General features: G+C 34.7%; 1 protein-coding gene across 1 annotated transcript in view; it reads left to right on the plus strand.

Annotated features, from left to right (window-relative positions):
- The window catches only part of Nbea (neurobeachin), a 620,123-nt gene that overhangs the window by 557,074 nt on the left and 40,003 nt on the right, over positions 1-23,046 (plus strand). Inside the window, exons 47-48 of the mRNA XM_077795156.1 lie at positions 6,103-6,255; positions 22,109-22,276. Coding sequence (XP_077651282.1) covers positions 6,103-6,255; positions 22,109-22,276 — 321 coding nt within the window. The remainder of the gene's footprint in view (positions 1-6,102; positions 6,256-22,108; positions 22,277-23,046) is intronic.

A 23,046-nucleotide genomic window follows, 5' to 3' on the forward strand; every position in this document is an offset into this window, starting at 1 on the left:
TGGTCTTATATCCTGTCACAATTTGCATCCTTCCTCCATGTAAAATATATTCAACTTTTTCTCCACAAGTTTCATTCCAGTGTTGTATAAGAATCTAGTATGTTATGATCTATGCCAGGTCCAGATGTGGATAAGACACAACCATTCCTAATTTGAATACCTGGAAACCAAAAAAGAACAAGTACACTCAGCATACAGCCCTAAGACAGCAACAGGGGAACCTCGGTAGACAAACTGTTCAAAGAGGGGAGATTGTGGAAGGCACCTGCTGATTTGTAGCAATTCTGAAATACAGCTAGGCACATGGGGTCAGCCCAGAGGCAGAGACTGTACTGGATTAGGGCTTGGTACTGCTATCTGGGCATGGTTCCCCAGTCACTGCTCTCCATGACTCTTAGTTACCTCTGGGTCCTTAAGCTTTGCCCTCTATATCATTCCCTCTTTCAAAATGAGTAGTTCTTACTTGCAACTGAGTAGCTTTCTCACTTGCTTCTTGACATAGAAAGGTAGGCCAAGGCCTCTTTTACCTAAGTTGGTCCAGAAATTAGAAAAGTAGGTGCCCTTCTTGCATACTAAATTATAATTCACTACTAGAAAAAAAATCATGCAAATCGTTTTGAGACAGGATACTCTCTGTTTCAGGCTATAAATTTGAATATTATTTATAAGACTCTTATAATTCTTAGAATCTTTTAGTTATGTAAGTCGGTAAAACACTACCCTAAATTTTGCTGAGATTTTATAAGGGGGATTTTCAGCTACACCATGTTCCTTTTTTTATTGTTTTTATTTGTTCTTTTTTTATGACAGTAGAATGTATTTTGGCATATCATATGCATAGAGTGTAACTTCCCATTTTTGCGGTTGTACATGATATGGAATTACATTGGTTGTGCATTCATATATGAACATAGGAAAGTTATGTCTGATTCATTCTATCTTTTCCTCTTCCCCTGTTCTTCATCTTAGCCATAATCTGCTCAAATGTCCTACCTCCAGTGAAGTATTTCCCATTTATTGATTCTTGATTTTACTTCTTGTGTTTAAGGAGTCTTGTTGAGGAATTTGGTTCCTAAGCCGACATGATGGAAAATTGGCTTACTTTTTCTTCTAGTAGGCACAGGGCACACCTGTTCTTAAGCTTCACCCTATGGTTTTATTTTATTTGCAACATCTTCAATTGATTCTTGTCCCCAACCTGTATCTTATTTTGAGCATCTTTAGCCATCTGAAGAGATTGTCCTAAGCCCTTGTATTTCCTAATATTATTGCTTCAAAACTGGACAGTTTCTTTCTTATCACATCCTGTCTTTCAGTACCATATCCATACACCATTAACAGAAACCACTAGTCACTTTTACCATTCTTCCTGGAAATTTCCTTAGCAGAAAGCACAAGTCTCATTCTTCTTTATGGTTGAATAAAATTCCATTGTATCATCACCATTTTGAAAAAGACACTGACAATTTTAAGATTAAGAAACGTGTCCAAGCTAGCAGGAAGTCTGCACTTAAAGTCACATCTCTTTGATTCTGACACACATAAAGTAGCATCAGAAGGTAGAAGAAGGAACCATCCCCAAACTGCTGCATATCCAGCCTCTTCAACTAATTGACAGCCCAAGATTCTCCTCTTTTAATAAATGCAATGTGAAAAACAGGGCCTTCAATATTTTTATCAGTATTTTATGCTTAAAACTCAAGACATAGTAAACATAGCAATACTTGCTTCATTTTTAATTTCACAAATATTTGTGGAGTATGTATCATGAGTCAGGCACCATTTTTTTTTAGCAAATGAGTTGCGACAAGTAACAGGTGAATAAAATAGACAGTTCATCCTGGAATTTTCATTTTGTGGAACATGTAAACATTCCTAAATACTAAAATAATAATAATTGTCATACAGAAAGCTAAACCAAAGTAAAGTCATGTATGATTGGATTGCTACTCTATTTTTTATTAATTCATATTAATTATATAGAATAATGGGTTTCATCTTGCTATATAACATACTTTGATCATATTCATATTCACCACCCCACCATTTCCCTCCCTTTCTTGCCTCTCCCCCACACATTTCCTTCCTGAGTTGCTACTTTTAAAATCACAATAAAACTCTATTGCCATGTATAACTAGAAAGAACAAATACATTTTTTCAAAAAATCACAATAGAAGAGAAGGGAACGTAGGCTTAAGGAGTCTGGTTGTCTGAACCTGAAGCCCCGAGCTTGGTTTCTTAAGGTTTGGGATGTAACTCAGTGGTAGAATGCATGTTCAGCATGTGTGAGGCCCTGGGTTCAATTCCTAGCACCACCTGAACGCCCCCCCCCCAAAGGAAAGAGAAGGAAGGGAGGAAGGGGAAAGGGGAAAAAAGGAAAAAGAAGGAAAGGAAGAGAAGGAAGGAAGAGAGAAAAGGAAAAAGTTGATTTTAAAGTTGCCAGAAAAAAATTGTTCCCAAACTCCTGAAGTGACCAAAGTAAGACCTATTTCATTTTAATCTAAACAGTGAAGAAAGAAGAGCACTAAAAGCTGCCCATTGCCAAGGAGAACAAAGTGAGGCTGAGAAAGATGTGCCTGGTGGAGATTTAGAACTGCAAGGGATGGGTGCTCCAGAGGAACATCCAAGGAGACTCTGACTGGGGCCAGTTCTTATCTGTATTTAAATCGATCTCTTTAACACTTTTGAACCTTTTTAACACAGCTAGAATAAGCAAGGTAACATTTTTCAAACTGCAAAAGTTTGCCCTCCCAAAGTGGAGATTTTGTTTCCAGGTTTGTTCTTCTTGTATTTAATAAAGTTCTTCATTGCCTCTTCTCGTATCTTGAGGCATTCTTCCAGCCATACACACTTTCCCCAGAAGAGTTCTGGTGATATTAAAATAACTTCATCTATTATCTTCAGCAGTTTAATATTTAATGAGCACCTTCTACATGGGAAATAGAGCACCAGGAGCTGGGAGGGATTCAACAAAATACAAACCTCACAAAATAAGGCTTGGAATTTTGCTTTTGCCTGAAATATTATTAAATCCTATGTTTTTGTGCCTTCATGAATTTAACATAATGTCATTCAGTAAAACTATATTATAGTTTTAAGTAGGTTTATAAGGTTTATATTAAGTAGGTTAATAATAAACACCTGATCCTGCAACACAGGAAAGAATGGGAAATACTAAGTGAAAAATATATAGTACCAAGTTGGTAGAAGATAAATTGAGACTCTTTAGGCTGTTTAAATGAACTAAATCCATGCTAGGGATGTATATCCTTCTCTGTCCTCCAGAAAGCCTATTGCCTCTTTTTAACATAGGACATGAGCACAGATAACTGAAGAAAGGCAATAAGGACAATCCCTGACTTATGTGAGTCTATTATGTATAGTTCCCTCCAAGTTAAGCAGCAGCTTGAGTGTACCTGTCTTTCCCGCTTTGGGCCCTTTCGGGATGTTAATGTAATTCAGTGTCATATTAAGAGTAGGTCATGTGCAAAAGTCATTGGTCTTTGCCTTCTCTACACCATTCACTAATATTCTCTGAAGAGTGGGAGTAAGATCAGAAGAAAACTTTATGTTTTATATGAATACTTTGAAATTATAAGATGATAATTATGCATTTCTGATTGGGTACAAATACCTCAGGAAAGAGTGATTTCTTACTTCTACCTTCTAATCAGTGATCGTACACTTTTACCAGATTGCTCCTTCAGTGACTGACTTACACTGCCATGCTTGCCCTGCAGGGAAATCAAGCACATTATAATCGTTGCTGATAGAGTATTGCTGAAGCACACTTTAACCCCTGTCCTATTCTTCAATTAAGCCCTCTCTTATTGGCAATAAGCAGGTTTGTTTACCTTATAGCTTTTCTTTCAGCCCCTTCTCCCTTCCCCTTCCACATTCAGGCCATTGAAAATGTTCTTCACGTACATTAATTTCACTGTACCCCCTTTTCCATACAGTTCATTGTGGTGTGGACATCTCTTACATAGTTGATCGTGAGCATATATTTTCCCCTCAGCATGAGCCATTTAATTCCCTCACTTTCTGGGTATGCTGGGCCCCTGACCTTCTCCATCCCCTCTGGTTGACTGGTAGCTCTGTTGTAGATCCTTGCCCCTTTACAGAGAGCACATATATCCTCTAACTCCACACCTCACAGCAGCCCCTCTCCCTTTCCTCTTCCCCACAAGGACAGTCTCCCTCCTTTCCAGTACACCTTCTACTTTGTCACCCAGTTCCTTTTGTAAAACAATAACTTCTTTAAAATGTTGGTTGTCTGTAAGATGAAATCCATATAGCCTAGCCTTGACAAAACTTCCTCATCATTGTCCCTAAAACTCCTACCATCTCCTCTCCTCGTCCAGATCGACCCACCCATATTTCCTATCCTCCACCCATTCTCACTTTCTTACCACTCCTCGATGGTGCTCCCTGAGAGTCCCCTGTGCCTCTTTCCCTGATCTCATCTTAGCCATGATCTGCTCAAATGTCTCAATTGGTTCCCTGCTCCTCTTTGCCTACTCCTTCCACAGCTGTTATTGCTGTACATTATAACCACCTATTTATACATCACCCCTTTAGGCTTTTAGTTACCTGATATGAAGGCCATCACTTACCCATTTTTGTTTTGAGTACCCTTCACAGTGTCTGGAACTCAAACCTTTTCTTTGTGAATAAGTGAATGAAAGGGAATTTGTGTAAAAGATTTTAGAAAGATTTCTTTTTAAATATTTTATTTAGAAGAAAATTCTGATTCTTAAAATACTAGTCTCCATTTATCCAGAAAACCTATTTATATAAACCTGTTTATGATACCACAATGCTAGAGAAAATAAACACAATTATCCTTTTCTTATGGTTCACAATTATGGTAAGAAGGGATCATGATCAAATTCACACAGAACATTACTGATGTAAGTACCCACTTGTACTATAACATATATGTTGGTTTTAATGGGAGAACCCATGGAGGAAAAACTTTCTTTTGTGCTTTTCTTAGAAAATTGAGGACACAATTTATTTGAAGGTCTCAGTGCTTGGTGTTTTTAATTTTTTTTCTGTGCATCCCTAGAGAAGACCACAATGAGATTCAATTTCAGGTGCTATGCCCATCAGTGTTGATCAGATTATATGAATAAATGCCGTATGCTTTTCACAGTGCAATTGAAAGTTAATTTAACCCTTATCTTGACATTTTTAAAAAGATTATATTGATGGTGTACATAAAAACTACAGTTGTTTTATTTTGTTTTTCATTTTATCCTACTTACATAAAAGTAAAAAATTTTAGGGTCTTAGAATCATGTTTTTTCTATATCAGATTTTGTATAAGGTAACATAAAACCTCATTTAGATATAATGTACCACACATAAGTTATCTTTGTATCCAATTTTTAATAACCTACATTCCAATGGCATACACTAAATCTTTAAAACTGATTACAATATTACATATCATCTCCTCACTACCTTCAGTGATATGTATGAGTAACTACTTTATTTGGGGTTAGGGTATAGCTCAGTGGCAAAGCATTTGCCTAGTATGTGCAAGAACCTTGGGTTTCATCCCCAGCACTGCAGAAAGAAAGAAAAGAAAAGAGAAAAGAAAGAATTTGGTCAAGTCAAAAAATAAAGCTATGAATCTCCTTATAAACATCCTGTCTAGTAATTACCATTGTGGTTTAAAAAAATTAAAAAGTAGAAAATATTGTGTGATTCTTTTAACTTGGGAATAATTCATTAAGACTTAAAAGTTGTTTAAGTACCTACATTGGTCAATGTAGCTTTACATATTTGTTCACTAATGTCTTATGAACCATTATTAATTTATATGCCTGTTTCTCTTAATTAATTTGTGACAAAATAAAATTGAAAATGGGTGATATTATAAAATATTGCACATTATAATCAAAAATTATTCAAGAGAAATGTTTAATATTCTCAGACTCTTAAATAAAATGAAGACTATAAGGACTAAAATCTTGCCATTACGTAAAGAAAGTATTTAATTCCATTTATAGTTAGTAAGTGATAAGGTAATAGATTTCTTAAACTGATTTGTATACAATGGTTTAATATGCTACATTTTTTAATCCTGGCAGGAACTAATTCCAGAGTTCTACTACCTACCAGAAATGTTTGTCAACAGTAATGGATATAATCTTGGTGTCAGAGAAGATGAAGTAGTGGTAAATGATGTTGATCTTCCCCCTTGGGCAAAAAAACCTGAAGACTTTGTACGGATCAACAGGATGGTAAGAGGTTTGGGTTTTGTTTGAGCAATCATCAGGAAGTTAAAATATTCCATAGTTTTGTTTGTAACTATTACAGATTGCCACTTAACATCTAAAATTTAAGATTAGAATTTTAAAAAAAATCAAGCAAGCAAACATATTACTGTGGTCTTCTGACAGTGTTCTTTGTTGTTGAGTGGATTTCCTTTCATGAGAACTAATCAAGGAATGGCAATTCAGTTATATTTACTCCCTTAGGAGAGTACAATCAGATGAACATCTGTTGACTAATATTACATATTACAGAGTCCTTAAAATACATGCCCATTCCTCATTTTCATCTACTGTAGCCAGCATACCCGTACATTTTCTCACATGTAAAAATATTTAAAACAAGAAAAATTACATTTGGAACATATTTATATATAGGAAATTTAAGCTGTGAAACACATACCTTATGATGTAATATGCTTGGCTGTAAGAGAACACCCATCTCATAAACATTCTTTTTACTCTGTATGACAGATGTCTGGGTGTTCAAATAAGAAATGTGTAAATAGAATGTTTGCATGTGGAAATTTTATAGATTTCAATATATTTTTACCCAGTGTGGTTATGGTACATGGAAACGAGCCACTTAAAAAACACCCTCTCTCCTGTACTATTATTCATGGTCATTTGAGGAATTATACCAGTAAAACCAATGACCTAAAATATGTCTTTAATCCTGTTTCACTCCCAAGTTTTTCCAACTATCTCATAAATCCATTTTATTTTGTTTTATAGTTTATTTTGATTCAGAATTGAAATACATTTAACATATTATAATGGGACTCACATATGCCTTAATCCCTTTTTGTAAGTGCTTTATTGAAATAATTCACATGCTATATAATTTACCCACCGAAAAAAATCAATGGATTTTAACCCATTCACAGAGTTGTACAACCCTTACCACAGCAATTTTAGAGCATTTTAATCACTCCATAAAGAAACTTCAGATCTGTTAGCATCTCACCCTGTTCTCTCTAACTTCCTCATCCCCTCAGGCAGCCCTAAGCAACCACTAATCTACTTTCTATCTCTATTTTCTTTCAATCTCTATGCCTTTTCTGGACATTTTACATTAACAGAATTATACATATGTATTCTCCGCCCCCTTCTCCAACATTATATCACATTTTTTGTACTTTATTGTTGGTCATATTTTTCTATTTTGAAGCTCTATTTTCTGTATCTAAGAAATATTCTACTTTTAATATACTTTATTTTACAAAATTGTTGCTGATATAAATAGCCCCGTCTTTAAAAGTACCATATCTACAGTTTGGTCTCCCCATTTTGAGGTAATCTCATGTATTGCATAAATTTTATGTATATTCCCTCTCACTTCTCAATCTGTAAATTGGCACTTTCAGATATTTGGAGTTATTTCACACTGTCTGCTTGAACAATAGATTATTGCTTCAATTTATATGTTTAATATGAAGGATTTATACTTCAGTAACTCATACTTCTAAAAATCTCTATTTTCTATTAGAGTTGGTCATATGCTACCACATTATCCTTTCATACTTAAATATTTGATATAATATCCATGTAAGGGTACCATATCTACCAATTCAACCCTAGATCCCAGAACTCCAGAGCCCAGAATTGTGCTTGTTTTACATAACAGTTGATTAGTAAACATTTGCTGAGTGTGCAAGTCAGCTTTTGTCTCTGTGATCAAATACTTGACAGGAACAACTTAGAGAAGGGAAGATTTAGTTTGGCTCACCATTTCATAGGAGTCAGTCAATGGTGGCCAGTTGCATCCCTCTGGGCTTAAGGTGAGACAGAACACCATGTCAGGATGGCATAGCAGAGGAAAACTGCTCACAGTTTTTGCCAGCTAAGCAACAGAGAGAAGGAAAAAGGGTTAGGAGACATGATAAACCTTTTTAGGACTTACACTAGTATCCCAGAATAGTTTAGCCTTCCTCCAACTGTCTTACTTCCTCCATTCAGCTATTGAATCCTTTTGATCAGTGGTGAAATCAGATGCCTCATGACCCAATTATTGTCTAAAAGCTCCGCCTCCAAATATTTCTGCACTGGGGACCAAGCTTTCAACATGTGAGTTTTTGTTGGATAGTCCAGATCCAAACTGTAACATTGAGTGAATGAATGACTCATGTTGGTAATAATCTCATATGTGTCAGTATATAGAACAGTTTGGTCCAAATCAGTCAAAATGAATGAATCCTCCTCATCATCCTCTATGCCTATAGCTCACTTTCTTCTCCGCTTTTTAATCTATTCATTAATTTACTTGAATAATAAAAATAGCAAATCAAGGCTTTAAGGCAAAATTGACATTCAGCAACCAGTCCTGGAAAAGCTGCATATCTGTATGTAAAAAAGGGATGGATACCTTTGACCTTCCCTCACTACGTATAAAAAAATTAACTCAAAATGGATCATTGGACCTAAATATAAAACCTAAGTCTATAAAACTTCTAGAAGAAAACACAGAGGAGATAGTCTTTGTGACCTTGTACATCCTTAGGCAAAGATGTCTTAGATATGACAAGAAAATATAAGTCATAAATGAAAACATTGATAAATGGACTTTATTAAAATGTTTTTCTTTGTATAATGCTACTTAAAAGCATTGAAAGATATACCAGAGACTAGGAAAATATTTTTAAAAACACATCCAATAAAAGACTAAATCTAACATATATGAAAAGCATTTATTATATATAAAATCAAAAAGAAAATAATCATTAGAAAAAAATAGTTTTTATAAAAGGAGGGCAAAATATCTTTAACAAAAGGATGTACAAAGGACAGATAAGCACATGAAAGGATATGCCATATCAAAAACTAATCCAAAAATAAAATCAGTTAATCAAATTAAAATCACAGTGAGATACCACTACATATTACCATGGCTTAAAAAAAAAAAAGCACTTGACATTGCAAGCACTGGTGAAGATGCACAGCAATAGAGACACACAGACCTTGCTGGCAGAAAACAGTTTGATAGTTTCTTGTAAAAAATACTTACCATATAACCCACAATCCCTCTACTCAGTATTGCCCCAAGAGAAGAGAAAATGAAAATTTACTATTTCTAAAAAGTGGATGAAAGTTTATAGTGGCTTATTCATTTTCATCAGAACCCAAAATCTACTTAGATGTTCCCCACCTGGTAAATGAATAAACAAACTGTGGGACAGCCATGTAATGGAGCATGAGCTAGCAACAAAAAGGAACAAATTGCTGATAAAAGTAACAGTCATTCTCTTGCTGTTGTATTATGATGTCAGGATTTTTTTAGAGATAGAGAGAGAGAATTTTTTAATATTTATTTTTCAGTTTTCGGTGGACACAACATCTTTATTTGTATGTGGTGCTGAGGATCAAACCCAGCGCCGCGCACATGCCAGGCAAGCACGCTACCACTTGAGCCACATCCCCAGCCCATGTCAGGATATTTTTAACAACTGTATAAAGATAGCATTCATATCACAAAATTCACTTGTTTTCAATATACAATTTAATTACTTTCAGTAATTTTGTAGAGATGTAAGACTATCACCACAGCCTACAGTATCCCATCACCCCAAAGCAATCTCACACCCAACTCCAACTGCAAGCAACCAGTAATCTACTGTGGATATTTCATACAAAAAGAACCAGACAATGTCTTCCTTTTGGTTTGGCTTCTTTCACTGAGCATAGTCTTTGAGACCCATCCATCTTATATCATGTATCAGTTCTTTGTTCTACTTTTTGTGGAATAGTATTTCATTGTAGGGAATATCACATATTGTTAATTCATTCATTAGTAGAGGAACATTTGAGTTGTTTCCTCATTGGAGCTATTATGATTAATGCTGCTATGAACATTCACATAAAAGTTTCTGTATGAATACAGGTTTTCATTTATTTGGTGTATATGGAATGGAATGGAATAGCTGACTCATGTAGTACATTTAACTGTTTAGGAAACCACCAAAGTGTTTTCCAAAGTGACTATTACTTTACATGCCCATGTACAGTGTATGACCATTCTAGTTCATCTATATTCTCACCATCACTTGTTATTACCTAAATATTTTTATTACAGCCATTCTGGTGGACATGAAATAATATCTTATTACAATTTTAATTTACATTTCTCTAATGACAATGATGTTGAGCATCTTCATGTTTTAATTAGATGCTAGAACATTTTAGATATATCTTAATAAAGCAATAAGAAGTGATTTATTATAGACACAACCTGTGTTCTTCATTAATCAAAGAAGTTTATGTGCTCACAGAATTAATAATTTTATTACTGATAAACCTAATTGAAATAGAAAAGGCAGTCATGCTTTCTACAAACCAAGCCCCAGGGCAGCAGCATACACAGATTTTTTAATGTAGAAACAGTTATTAATTATTATGGATGATAAACCATTATAAAATTAGTATTGGCATAAATTAAATAAGAAAGACCATACATTCTTGACTATATCTGTAGAAAAAATTACAATGTTTCATTGAACTAGAATGTTGGATGTGAATGCAATCCAACTATATAAAATTGCCAAATAAATGATGTTTCTGGGTTTTCTATAAGTGAGATTTTTTAAATAACTTCTTAAAATTGATTTAATTTTATGTAGTGCTGAGGATTGAAGCCAGTGCCTCACATGTGCTAGGCAAGCACTCTACCACTGAGCTACAACCCTAGCCCCAAGTGAGATATTTTTGAAGCAATATTATGATTATCTTTCTAAAGTTGATCACCTGGTTCCTTACCCTCATAGATAATGGATAAAACTGAATTCTTCTCTTAAATCAACTTTATTATCCTAAATACCTATTATTATTTTATAAAGTGATAGAACTTCAGATCTATTTTTCTTTTTCAGATTGTCAGTATCCCCGTAGCTCCATTTAACAACATACTGGTTATAGTTTGCTGCTTATGAGCTCTTCCAAGCTATAAAACCAAATAACTCTACTTATCAGTTCTTTATGATGAAGAATCAGTCAAGTGCTGAGCAAGGCCCTGGAGGAAATGTAAACTTTTTAACTCTGCTAGAAAGTGACTCTAGCTTCTACCTGGGTTTCATTTGACCGTTGTCTGATGGATTCCAGATTTGGGACTTAAGTACTGAAAGATGAAGTGACAAAACCCTGCCTTTAGTAAATGAAATGTTTCTATAGACAGTATGCAGCTTACACCTCTTCTTACCTACAACCAGCTGGCTGCCTAGGGTACTCTTCTCCTTGGCGCAGCTGCTGACAATTGTTTTTCTATTTCCCTCAATCCAAGACTTGCTGCTGACAACTGCTGCAAATCAGGATGGACACCTTAATCTTAGTCACTTTATGTCATACCACAGTGGTTGTCTCAAGTCATCTCAACATAAAGGTTAACCAAGATAAAATAATGACAATAGTGCTTATTGCTAGGCCATTTTTGATTTTTAATTCTTTGCCAGACACTGTGCCAGAACATTGGTGCATCATTATTATCATCCTCAAAAAAACCTTCTGAGGAAAATATAACCTGAAACCCAGTGAGGTAATTTAACTTACCACATTCCATCTACTTAGCAAAGCAGCAATGTTTTTATATACTATCTCCAGGAGAAATAAGTAGTGGCCAGAGTAGCTGTAGAGATAGAGGGCGAAAGAGAAGGGAAGGAAGCCAGAAGCTAGTTCCATGGGGTGAATGGAAGAAAAGAGAGGTGAGTGGGAAGTGGCCCTAGACCAATAGCATGGTCCAATACCTGGGGCTCTTCTCACCTGAAAGTGGCCCCCATTTTTACCTTTGTCATCTGCTAGCTTCACACTGTTAGATTTCCTTTCACAGCTAGGAAAATCTTGGCTTCTAGTTTAGTGAGTGAAAAGTGTGAGAGGAGGGGTGTTTCCTTGACTTTTACAAATGGAGGAATCATAGGATTTTACAGCTGAAAGGGACCTTTTACTTGAATGAGGAGGCTGAAGCCCAGAAAGCCAAAGTGGCTGGTGGATGGTCTGAACCCAGATGCCTTCTAGCTGGCTGCTCCTGGCATTGCAGATTGCAACTGTGAATGCAGCATTCCCCAGACCCACATGTAGCTTTTAAAACTTCACCTGCATTTTCAATTACTTAACAGCTTTATAGATTGACCTGAAAACCAATCCATTTGAATAATACCATTTCTACTACAATACGTGTTTCAATCACCAAGTTATAAGGGAACTTTGGAATAGAACCTGTTTGGCATTTGCAAACCATCTGTGGGCATGGATGTGTTCCAAACACCTAATTGTGACCCAGACTTACAATTTGGTTTTCATTAATGGCTCTCTGCCTATCTCATTACTCATATGAGCACCACATAGGTTCATCAAAATCCCTTTAAAACACCTGATTCCCACCAAACAGTTTCATATCATTTGGATTTTAATAAGAGAATTAATAGATTATTTGTCAAAAGGAACATCCTAAGAAATGATATAACACCATTAAGACAGTTTAAGCTTTCAATAGTTTTTCCCTCCTACTTTAATAGAGTAAAATCATGTACATAAAATTTGAGTAACAAATTATTTTTATTTATAATTGCTGCAGGTACTTCAATTGTAAGTAAATCAAATAGAACAATTTAGTCCTGATACTAACATTACCAATTCAAGAACTGACTCATGTTATACTTCGTACCTGCGTATCTTATCTTTTTAACAGCTGAAGTACTGCTGAGCAGATTTTAAGCAAAGCAAAATGACATGCTTCTCAAACATAAGCCTTGCTATATAGTTTCCTAAACATGCCTATTTCTCAAGTCAGGCATCCTAAATGTACTAGCAACTGTAAGGACAACATATGACTGGGAGAAGTTACAGTCACTTCAAGGTTTGTTCTCACATATTCAAAAGAATTAAGTTTCACAACTGACTAAATTATTAGAGATGGTGCAGGCACAATGGCACATGCCTGTACTCCCAAAGGTTCCAGAGGCTGAGGCAGAAGGATCACAAGTTCAAAGCCAGCCTCAGCAATTTAGATAGGAGCTTGCTAATATCTGAAAATTATAAAGTATTTTTTAAAATAAATAATGCATTTTTATTATGAGTAATGAGTTCCAACTTTTATTCATGAAGAAATGGAAGAAGCAGAGCATGAGGTTCTTCTCTGTCCTAAACCAAATTCCTGTTATTAGTGAAATCTGGAAAGACTTGTGAAGTAATCTTTACTACATGGAGTGGAAGACTTTATACAAAATAAATATTTGTGTAAGTTGTGTCAATAAATATTTAACTCCCTCAGTATTTGCTCTCTCCATCACCCAGAAGCAGTACCAGGTTAAATGAATCATCTGCAGGAAGTGCCTAGCACTTAATGGGTACTTGAGAAGTGTTTCTTCTTTCTGTGTTCTTCTCTTAGATCTTACTTGAAGGGATCCTACAGAACAGAAAGGGAAACTCCCACATGTACTAGCAGCCAGTAAGGTAGTCATTGTTTGTTTGGAATTACAGCAAAAGAGAAAACCCAAAGTGCTGCCTCTAGGAACAGTTTCAAGCGTAGAGATATGAGAAGATGTCACATCAGACGTGCTGTGTCTCTGCAGCTGCTCCTCAGTGTTACTTTACTGCTTTTTCTCCAACTCCACATTCTCCTTCAGAGTATCTTTTCATTTTCCTCTGCTCTAGCTCGTGATCAGTTTTCTCACCCTATGATGGTATGGTTATACTGATCTCGTGCAGAAACTGTGTCAGACATCTGTGTTAAAACTAGTAAATCTAACCAGTGATCTACATATTTTTAATTTTTGCTGAAGTGATATATATTTTATGTGTATTTCTATAATATACAAAGCCTAGACACTAGTATAAAATATAGAAGCACTTAACACTTCTTAATAGATTTCATGAATACAACCACCATTTTTTAATATTGTTTTATAACATTAAAAGTTTCCAACTTTATACTGACTGGGTAGTTCATATAGGATTTAGTTCTCATGAATAGGTTTAGAGAAAATTTGCTCTAGTATATTTATAATTTGGACTGGGATTATCTTCAGTTATTTGAAGGAGTTCTTTGTAATGAGCCTAAAGTATAAAATGAAAATGTCATATATCCCAAAGAAATGACATTCACAGTAGTAAAAAGCCTTTATCTCTTTGTGTGGATTAGTATTCTGTATCCATGAGCATTTCCTCCTCCTTCTTTTAAGCTGTCATTAAGAAATCCAAGGCAAAGAAGACAAAATAATATTATGAAAGGGATGGTATCATTGATTATTAAATGCTCAGCTTCATTATACTGTGCTGCAAATCAAACAGGTATTTGATACATTGTTAGTAGCAGCCACTGCTTGTCTGTAAACTGATTTTACTTCCTTGTTTTAAGCAATGAAACAGTATTTTGATTTTTTTAATGATGCATTTCTTTTAATCCATTGTCATTGTTAATGTTGTTGTTGAAGTTATAGACAGTAACATATATAGTTGGTTGGAATTATTTATGCTTTATAAATACATAAGAAGAATTTTTGTTTCATTGAGAAGCTATGAAATTGAAAATGTGGTCTCATTAAAAAACCCAGAAAAGTGATATGGTCACTTTTAGTATACTATATTTATTTTAATAACTTCTAAATGCAATGAGTTTATACATCAAGAATTGGTTTAATTTATCCACACAAAGATAGACTGATTACCACTGACTTACTCATGAAACATTAATAAAGCATTGTGTTCAGTTCTAACATGATTATAATCTGACCTCCTGACAAAGGACCGAAATAGAAAATATCTCAGATAACATTATCCTAATGCTGGGTTCATCAATCATAATCTACCCTTTTTAAAATTTGTTTTAGCAAAAGGCCTCTCATGGATGTGCACTGATAATCTTATTCAGCCTTCGGCCCAGCACTTGCCGTTAGGCCAAGTGCAAAGTGTTTACAGACTGCAGCACATGCACAGAGTATTGAGGCAAGAAAACTGATTCTCAGTGTTTTTGCTCTAAGTATTATGTACTTCATGAAATTTTTATATTTCAAAGAAAAAGTTTTTTGCCGTAGATAAAATTTTGAAATTTGGAATATATTCTACTGTTTTAAAAAGCCCACCTTGTTTAAAAAAGAACACTGATATTATTTTTACGATTCAACAGGTAACTATTGAGTGTTCCAGGCACCCTTTTTCATGTTTGCAATACATCAGTGAACAGACCAGGAAACCTGCCCACACTCAGTTTAGTTTCAATCAAGAGATACAATAAACAATAAATAAATAACTAAAATGTCTAGTGCCTTAGAAAGTGATCAATGAGCCTGGCATATGCCTAAATCCAAGCATCTAGGGAGGCTGAGGCAGGAGGATCACAAATCCAAAGCCAGCCTAAGCAACTTAGCAAGGCCCTAATCAACTTAGTGAGACCCTGTTTCAAAATAAAAAGGGCTGGGATGTGGCTCAGTGGTTGAGTGCCTCTGGACTGAATCTCCGGTACCAAAAAGAAAAAGGAAAGAAAGAAAGTGACCAATGCTATGGTTAAAAAGAAGTACTGCACGATAAAGGGATCAGGAATATGGGGACAGAGGCAGCATTGCTTCCTTTGAAGATGAGATTTGAGCAAAGACCTGAAGAAGGTGAGGGAGTGAGCCAACTGACTCTGTTGGGGAGAGAACACTGCAGGCAGAGGGAACAGCTAGAGCCAAGTCCCTGTGGTAGGAATGTGGTTGACAAGGAGGCCAGTGGGTCAGGGTGCAGTGAGCAAATGGGCACATAGCACAATAACAGGGGCTTATCGCATGACTTGAAGGCCATCATGGCCATCATAAGCACTTCACCTTTTTACCCTGAGTAAAGTGAAGAGTCATCACAGTGTTTGAAGAGAAGAGTGACATGATCATACCTTTGTTTTGAAAGGATAGCTTTGGCTGCAGTGTTGGGAATGAATGGTCAAGGCACAGGGGTAGACTCAGAATCTGTGAGAAGGTATTGTTAGGTCTGATGGTAGCAGCAAAGGACATAAGAAAGTCATTCATTGTACAGTCCAAGCTTACAAGTCTTCCTCTGTGACTTCCTACCAGTGACTTCCCCTTCAGATCTCTCTCATTTTACAGAGGCAAGGTAAAGAGTGGGAGATGAGTGTGCATTGGCAAGTTTAGCACAGCAGAGGTAGACACACCACGCTTTGGCAAGTTCTGGTAGAGTGAGGGTGTAGAAGGTCAGTGCCTGTTATCAACTTAGCACTTTGGCAGAAGTTCTAAGCAGAAGGAAGAGAGAATGAAATATGCTTACCCCCAGTAGACTGATCTCTTTGGGAACTTTGGAATGTTTATTTATGTGTACATCCTCTAAGGCAAATGTCTGACACATGGTAGGTGATCAGTAATTTGGCACAGGAGAAATTCACCTAGCTTATTTGAATTATAATGAACTGTGCTCCCAGAGATCAGAGGTTTTGTCCAGCATATCACATTATTCTCAGGATCTACAGCACTGCCTGGCACCGAATGGCACTGCCATTTTCATGTTGGGTGAATGGATGAGTGGATGGAAGGATGGCTGTTTCTTGTATTTGAAATCCTCTTCCCCCAGGTGTCCCTACAGTTTATTTCCTCATAGACACATAGCAGTGGAAACATGATTTCTTGATTTTCACCTTGAATATATGCAACTCTATTTAGAGAATCATTTTTTACCAAGAGCAGAATTTTGAGATTATAAGATAAAAGATTGCCCTAGTGTATAAGAGGTCGGAATTCAACTGTATTAAATAAAAGAATTCAGGAGTAATATTCTGTCCTCACAGTTAATCAGTAGCCTATTTTCCTTTTTATAAGTTTCAGAGAGGCTTTTTCCCAAACCTATTAGAGAAAAAATTCTCTACCAACTAATCCCCAGGGGACAAAATGGAAATTAGAATTAGGTAAGTATTATCCATCTAAGAGATATCCTCCCTGGTTTTAGTATCTCTTTATTTCCTTCCTCCCAGATCCCCAGGGTAGAGTTATGGATTGGGAATTGGTTTATCTGGGCTTAAAGCAATTGCTTTTGCCTTTAGATACGCAAGTAGATGGTAAAGAAAGCTATTAAGACTATTATAACACTAATAGCTTAGTAATCAAGTATTTCTTTATATTTTTTACAGTTGGTATAGTACTAAAATCTCTCATTTCAAAGTCCAGAGTGGGTTCATTCCTGAAAACACAGTACTAAAATGAACAAACAAGCCGATGTCATGTATTTAGTAATAGATTAGTACTATTTATACTGCAGTAAAGAGCCCTAGTGTGCTGCTTTAGCTTTAGGTGGGTGATTGTGCTTCAATTATGTGATAGTTAATATTCAATTTTTAGATATGCATTTAGCTTTGAACTAGATTTAGCTTTTAAATATTCTAAACTGAATTTTCTTTTTTAAAATAGCAAGACATAGAATCTGTAACTTTATCTGTTTAGCCTCCTACCTCCTTGTTTCTTTCTTAATTAATTTTATAACCACAGAGGAAAAAACATGCAAAATTATTTAACTGCAACTATTACCATGCTGTCTCTCTAATGTTTGAAATAGAATAGGGTAAATTACTGCAGATGTAATATTGTTAAGTTTAGTTAAAGATTATTATGAACATATATGAACCAATTAGTTTTAAAACTTGAGTTGAATAACAACTGAGTAAAATATTAAATTGTCAACAATGAGACTTATAAGCCTAAGTAAATTTCATAAAATTTTTCCATACCACCAGAAATTCAATGGTCACATTATTTTTAGGTGAATTGTAACAAATTTTCAAGAGAAAATAAATTCGTTTCTTATGTAAGTTGTTCCACAAAACATAGGAAGCCATCCAACTTATTTCATGAGATTAGTGGGATCTTGATTCCAAAAGTAGTTAAAAGGAGAAAAAAAGAAATGAAATCTACTTCATGTATTGCCATAATGCAAATTCTAAGTAAAATAGCATCAGTATATAAAAAGAGAGAGAGAGAGAGAGAGTGTGTGTGTGTGTGTGTGTGTGTGTGTGTGTTTGCATCAGAACTAAATACGTTTTAACCTTAAGATCAAGAAAAAGACAAGGCTATCCCATATCACCATTGCTATTATAAATAGTTGCTGAGATTTAAAACAATTCTAGAAGAAAAACTAAAGTTATAAACATAAGCAATAACAGTTTCCAGAAATAAATTCAACTTATGGAAATCAGTAGCATTTTTTCTACATTATCAGTAACCAAGTGTAAAATATAATTTTTAAAATAAATCAAAATTTGGGGCTGGAGTTGTAGCTCAGTGGTAGAATACTCGCCTAGCACATGCTAGACCCTGGGTTCAATCCTCAGCACCACATAAAAATAAATAAAGGTATTGTGTCCAACTATACCTTAAAGATAAATATTTAAGAATAAATAAAAATTTATCAACTATCTGAAAATAAACTAAAAAGAACAATAATCAAATTTTCTTGAGAAACTTTCAATTTTTAACTCTACTATAGGGTTTAGGGATTTATATATATAAAAGTAAAGACATATTGGGACCTTGGATGGGGAAACTTAATCTCAGTATTCCCAACTTAATTTATTAATTGGTTGGCACACCAACAAAATTATTTTGATATATCTATACACTTGATTATTAAAGTTATAGGAAAGAATAAGGCCCATGAATAGCCTAGTTAATCCTGGAAAAGGAAGAATAAAATGTCCTAGCTATTATGATATATAAGAAATAAAAATAATTAAGATATGAAATGAATATAGAAAACTGAACATACACACATCTAGATAGAGTAAAAAATACATAGAAGAGGGGCTGGGATTGTGTCTCAGTGGCAGAGCACTCGCCTAGCATGTGCAAGGCCCTGAGTTCAATCCTCGGCACCATATAAAAATAAAATAAAGATTCTGTGTCCAACTATAACTAAAAAATAAATTTAAATACATAGAAGAGTAAAAGAAAAGAAGCAATGAGGGAGGGAGGAAGGGAAGGATGGATGGATAGAACTGAGCTTTTATGAGATAGATTATCATATTATCTGTGAATATTAGTTTGGGATCATCATTTCAAACATATACACTAAAGATGATACCACACATCTCTGAAGAAAGGAATGTGTATTTGATAGATGGTATTAGAAAAAGTGACTCACTGTAACAGAATTATACTGGGTGCTTTTTTAATACCATACATGAATCAAAGTAGAGTTTAGGTGGATCAAAGACTAAAATGTGAATAATAAAACCATAAAAATAAACCTGACTGATGGAAATCTAACCTTGTAACATCAAAACAAACCCTTAGAGTATGACATTTTTTAAATAATGTAATTATTTCAAATTAGGAATTTCTATTCAGCAAAGAATATGGATAGTTAATAAACATTTGACACATAGAAAATGCATTTGAAATGTTTTAAATCAGTAAGGGACTATTACCTAAAATATACAAAAAAAAAAACCAACCTTGCAAATTGACATCATAAAGACAGAAATCTCCACTTTAAAAATGGGCCAAAGGTAATGAACAGAAAATGTGTAGAAGAGAAAACTCAGAAAATCCACAAGCATATTAAAATGATGTCAAATTTGTTAGTAATTAGAGGAACAATGAGATAATATTTTGTATCTATTACATCAGCCAAAATTAGAAACCTGGTTAATACCAAGAGTCATTGTGAATGTGGACATGCAGAAACTTCATAGGCTGCAGAGCAAGTAGGAACAGGGCAGTCATTTTGCAGAGCAGTTGGGGAGATGGAGTAGGGGCACACCCATTGTGGTAATATACCAGTAATAATTCAGTGTATAAGCTCCAAGAAAATACTAACAGAGGTTCTAAAAGCTTCAAATAAGGCATTGATCACAGCCTTGTGTCATCAGGAGTTGGAAGCAGCCTGATGCTCATTGTTGGGGGTGTTTTGTGACTCGCTGCACGCATAATGGTATAGGAATTCATAAAAGCAATGATAAATGAGCAAAGAGAGGGAAAAATGAAATTTGTAATCCTATACCATGTCTATAGATCAAAAACACGTGAGCACAAAGAGTAAGTAATACTTTATATGAGCACATGCAAACAGGAGGAGAAACACTGAACAGGTTAATGGTTGTTATGGTTGTTGCCTGTGCGGAGGATAAAAATGAAAGTAGGGAATTGAGATAAAAGGGAATAAACACATTTTAAAAATCCAAAATTTTTTTAGTGAAAAGTCGTTCCCTCTGCCTTTCATGATTGCATTAGGCATTTTATAATATGTATAATGGTGTTTCTGTAACAAAATGATAAATTTTATCAAACCTTTCTTTGGTGGCCTTTACTTATGAGATTGACTTCAAATGCTTGCTGCTTAGCCACTCATGTTGGTTAAAATCTTCCTTTAAATAATAATTCTACAACTGTTCTCAATCCATGTGAATGTATTTGGGTAATAATGACTCACTAATGAAAAATACATATTTTTTTATCATTCACTTATTGCATTAGGCCCTGAAAATATTACTAATAATCAAGAATTCTTTTCTTAATTGACTCATTTCACTGAATTTTACAAATAATTTATACAAATTGACCAAACTGCTATTATAAACATAACCAATACAGAATTTTAACTAACATCTTCTCTGATGTATTTTTGTCTCATTTCCTAGTTCTAGTCTGAACTGTTAATTAAAGATCCATGAGATATATAGAAAGTCTGTTTAATTTTACTAAGGAAATCCTATCCTTTCATAAAAATCTAATTATTTATATTTTTGAATGAGAAACATCCTCAATAATTGTTATAAATAAAATACTATCCTGAAATTTTTAAAGAAGTGAATCAGGAAAGGGGTTGAAGAGAATAAATTGCCAGTTAATGTGATCACAAGAAAAAAATGAAAAGTACTACTCAGAATATTTAACATATTTTAAAAATCGGATACAATTTTGAAAAGCTTAATTTAAGAAATCATGAATTAAGTGAATTCCAAATTGGTTTCAGGGACATGCTACCAGAGAATAACTTCATTCACATATTTAGTGACAGCTGTAATTCAGAAAATTGTTTTATATGGCCAAACATATCTGAAATTTGGAATCTAGATGTACACTTTTTTGTTGAAATCTGTGTCTTCTTTAAATCAATAAGAAGTTGATGATTGAACTCAGTAAAGTGAGAGACATAGTAAGCTATGCATCTGCTCATGTCACAGGTCTGAAAAAGACACTCTGTCAGGATCCCCAAGGACACCTCCAGAGGTTTTTAATGAAATAAAAGTGTTTTTCTCCCCCTACCAACCCCCTCACCCCTGGCTCTTTCTAGAAGTTCAGCATGGTCATTGACTCTTAGTAGTTTACATTTTTCTCCCTAGCTGGCAAATATCCCAAACTGCCCAGTGATTCCCAGACTCTACAATAACTGAATTAATTCACAGCAGAAGGAAGGTCCTTTCTAGGTATCTTAAAGGTAATTGGGGGACTTCAGACAGGAAAATAAGTGTATATTAAAGTTTCTTATAAAATTGCTTAATTTCAAACTAATGCTTAAAATTAGAAATGCAATTGTAAAATGGCATTAAAAACACTATTTCAAATTATTTTTCTTTTATACATAAGTAGGTTTGTAAGAAATCTATTTAATGTTAAAAATTCATATTGAATACATAATGAAGCCAAGAGAAAGTTACACATTTTAAAAAGAGAAAATTTCCATTTAGGCCTATGTCTTATTAAAGTTGCTATTTTGCCATTTCTGTGAATTGAAGATCAAATGTATATAAATCAATAGAGGAAAATAAAGAGAATATGCTTCTTATTTGTACAGAATATTTCACAGAAAGAAAAATCTAAAATTTTGCTAAATTTGGGCTGTCTGTCATTTCTTTCTTGACTCATTTCAGGCCCTGGAAAGTGAATTTGTTTCTTGCCAACTCCATCAGTGGATCGACCTGATATTTGGCTACAAACAGCGAGGACCAGAAGCAGTCCGTGCTCTCAACGTTTTTCACTACCTGACCTATGAAGGCTCTGTGAACCTGGATAGTATCACTGATCCTGTGCTCAGGGAGGTAGGTGTCAAGTCCCAAAATTTTCTGGAAATTTCTGGCATCTCTCAAGCACAAATTTGATTTTGCATATTTTTCTCTGTTAATTTCTTTTCAACTCTTTACTACACATAGATTTCAGGTTCTTATCAAAAGTAGAAAAATGGATATATGTCAAAAACAAGAAATTCAACTAGCATATTTTCTTTCTTTGATTTGCATACATTTTTACTGCACTCATACCCTTATTTTATTTTACTTCAGAATCTTCATTAAAGTGTCTACTGCAAGCCAGGCAAGGTGGTGCACGCCTGTAATCCCAGCACTGGGGAGGCGAAGGCAGGAGGATTTCAAGTTCAAAGCCAGCCTCAGCAATTTAGCAAGGCACTAAAAAACTTAATGAGACCCTATCTCAAAATAAAATATAAAAAAATGGCTGGGGATGTTGCTCAGTGTTGAGCACCCTGGGTTCAATCCCCAATACCAAAAAACAAACAAACAAGAACAAATGCTTACTGCATCAAGTGTGTTTGTTATTAATGCATGTGATGTGCTTGAATATGTAAATATGGGCAGTTCATAATAAAATAACCTGCTAGTGTGGGTTTTTTTTAAATCAAAGTAAAATTGCAATTTTCTAGACAGAACATTTAAAGAAACATATCAATGAAATAGATGCATTTTTAGATTTTCATTCCTGTATGTTCTCAACCTAAAATGTTTATAGAAAACAGTTGGGAAGTGTATAATATAAGTATACACTTGTAGTGTATAAGTATTTTTAGTGAAAATAT

This window comes from Urocitellus parryii, chromosome 2, assembly GCF_045843805.1.
Source record: "Urocitellus parryii isolate mUroPar1 chromosome 2, mUroPar1.hap1, whole genome shotgun sequence".
Lineage (NCBI taxonomy): Eukaryota > Metazoa > Chordata > Mammalia > Rodentia > Sciuridae > Urocitellus > Urocitellus parryii.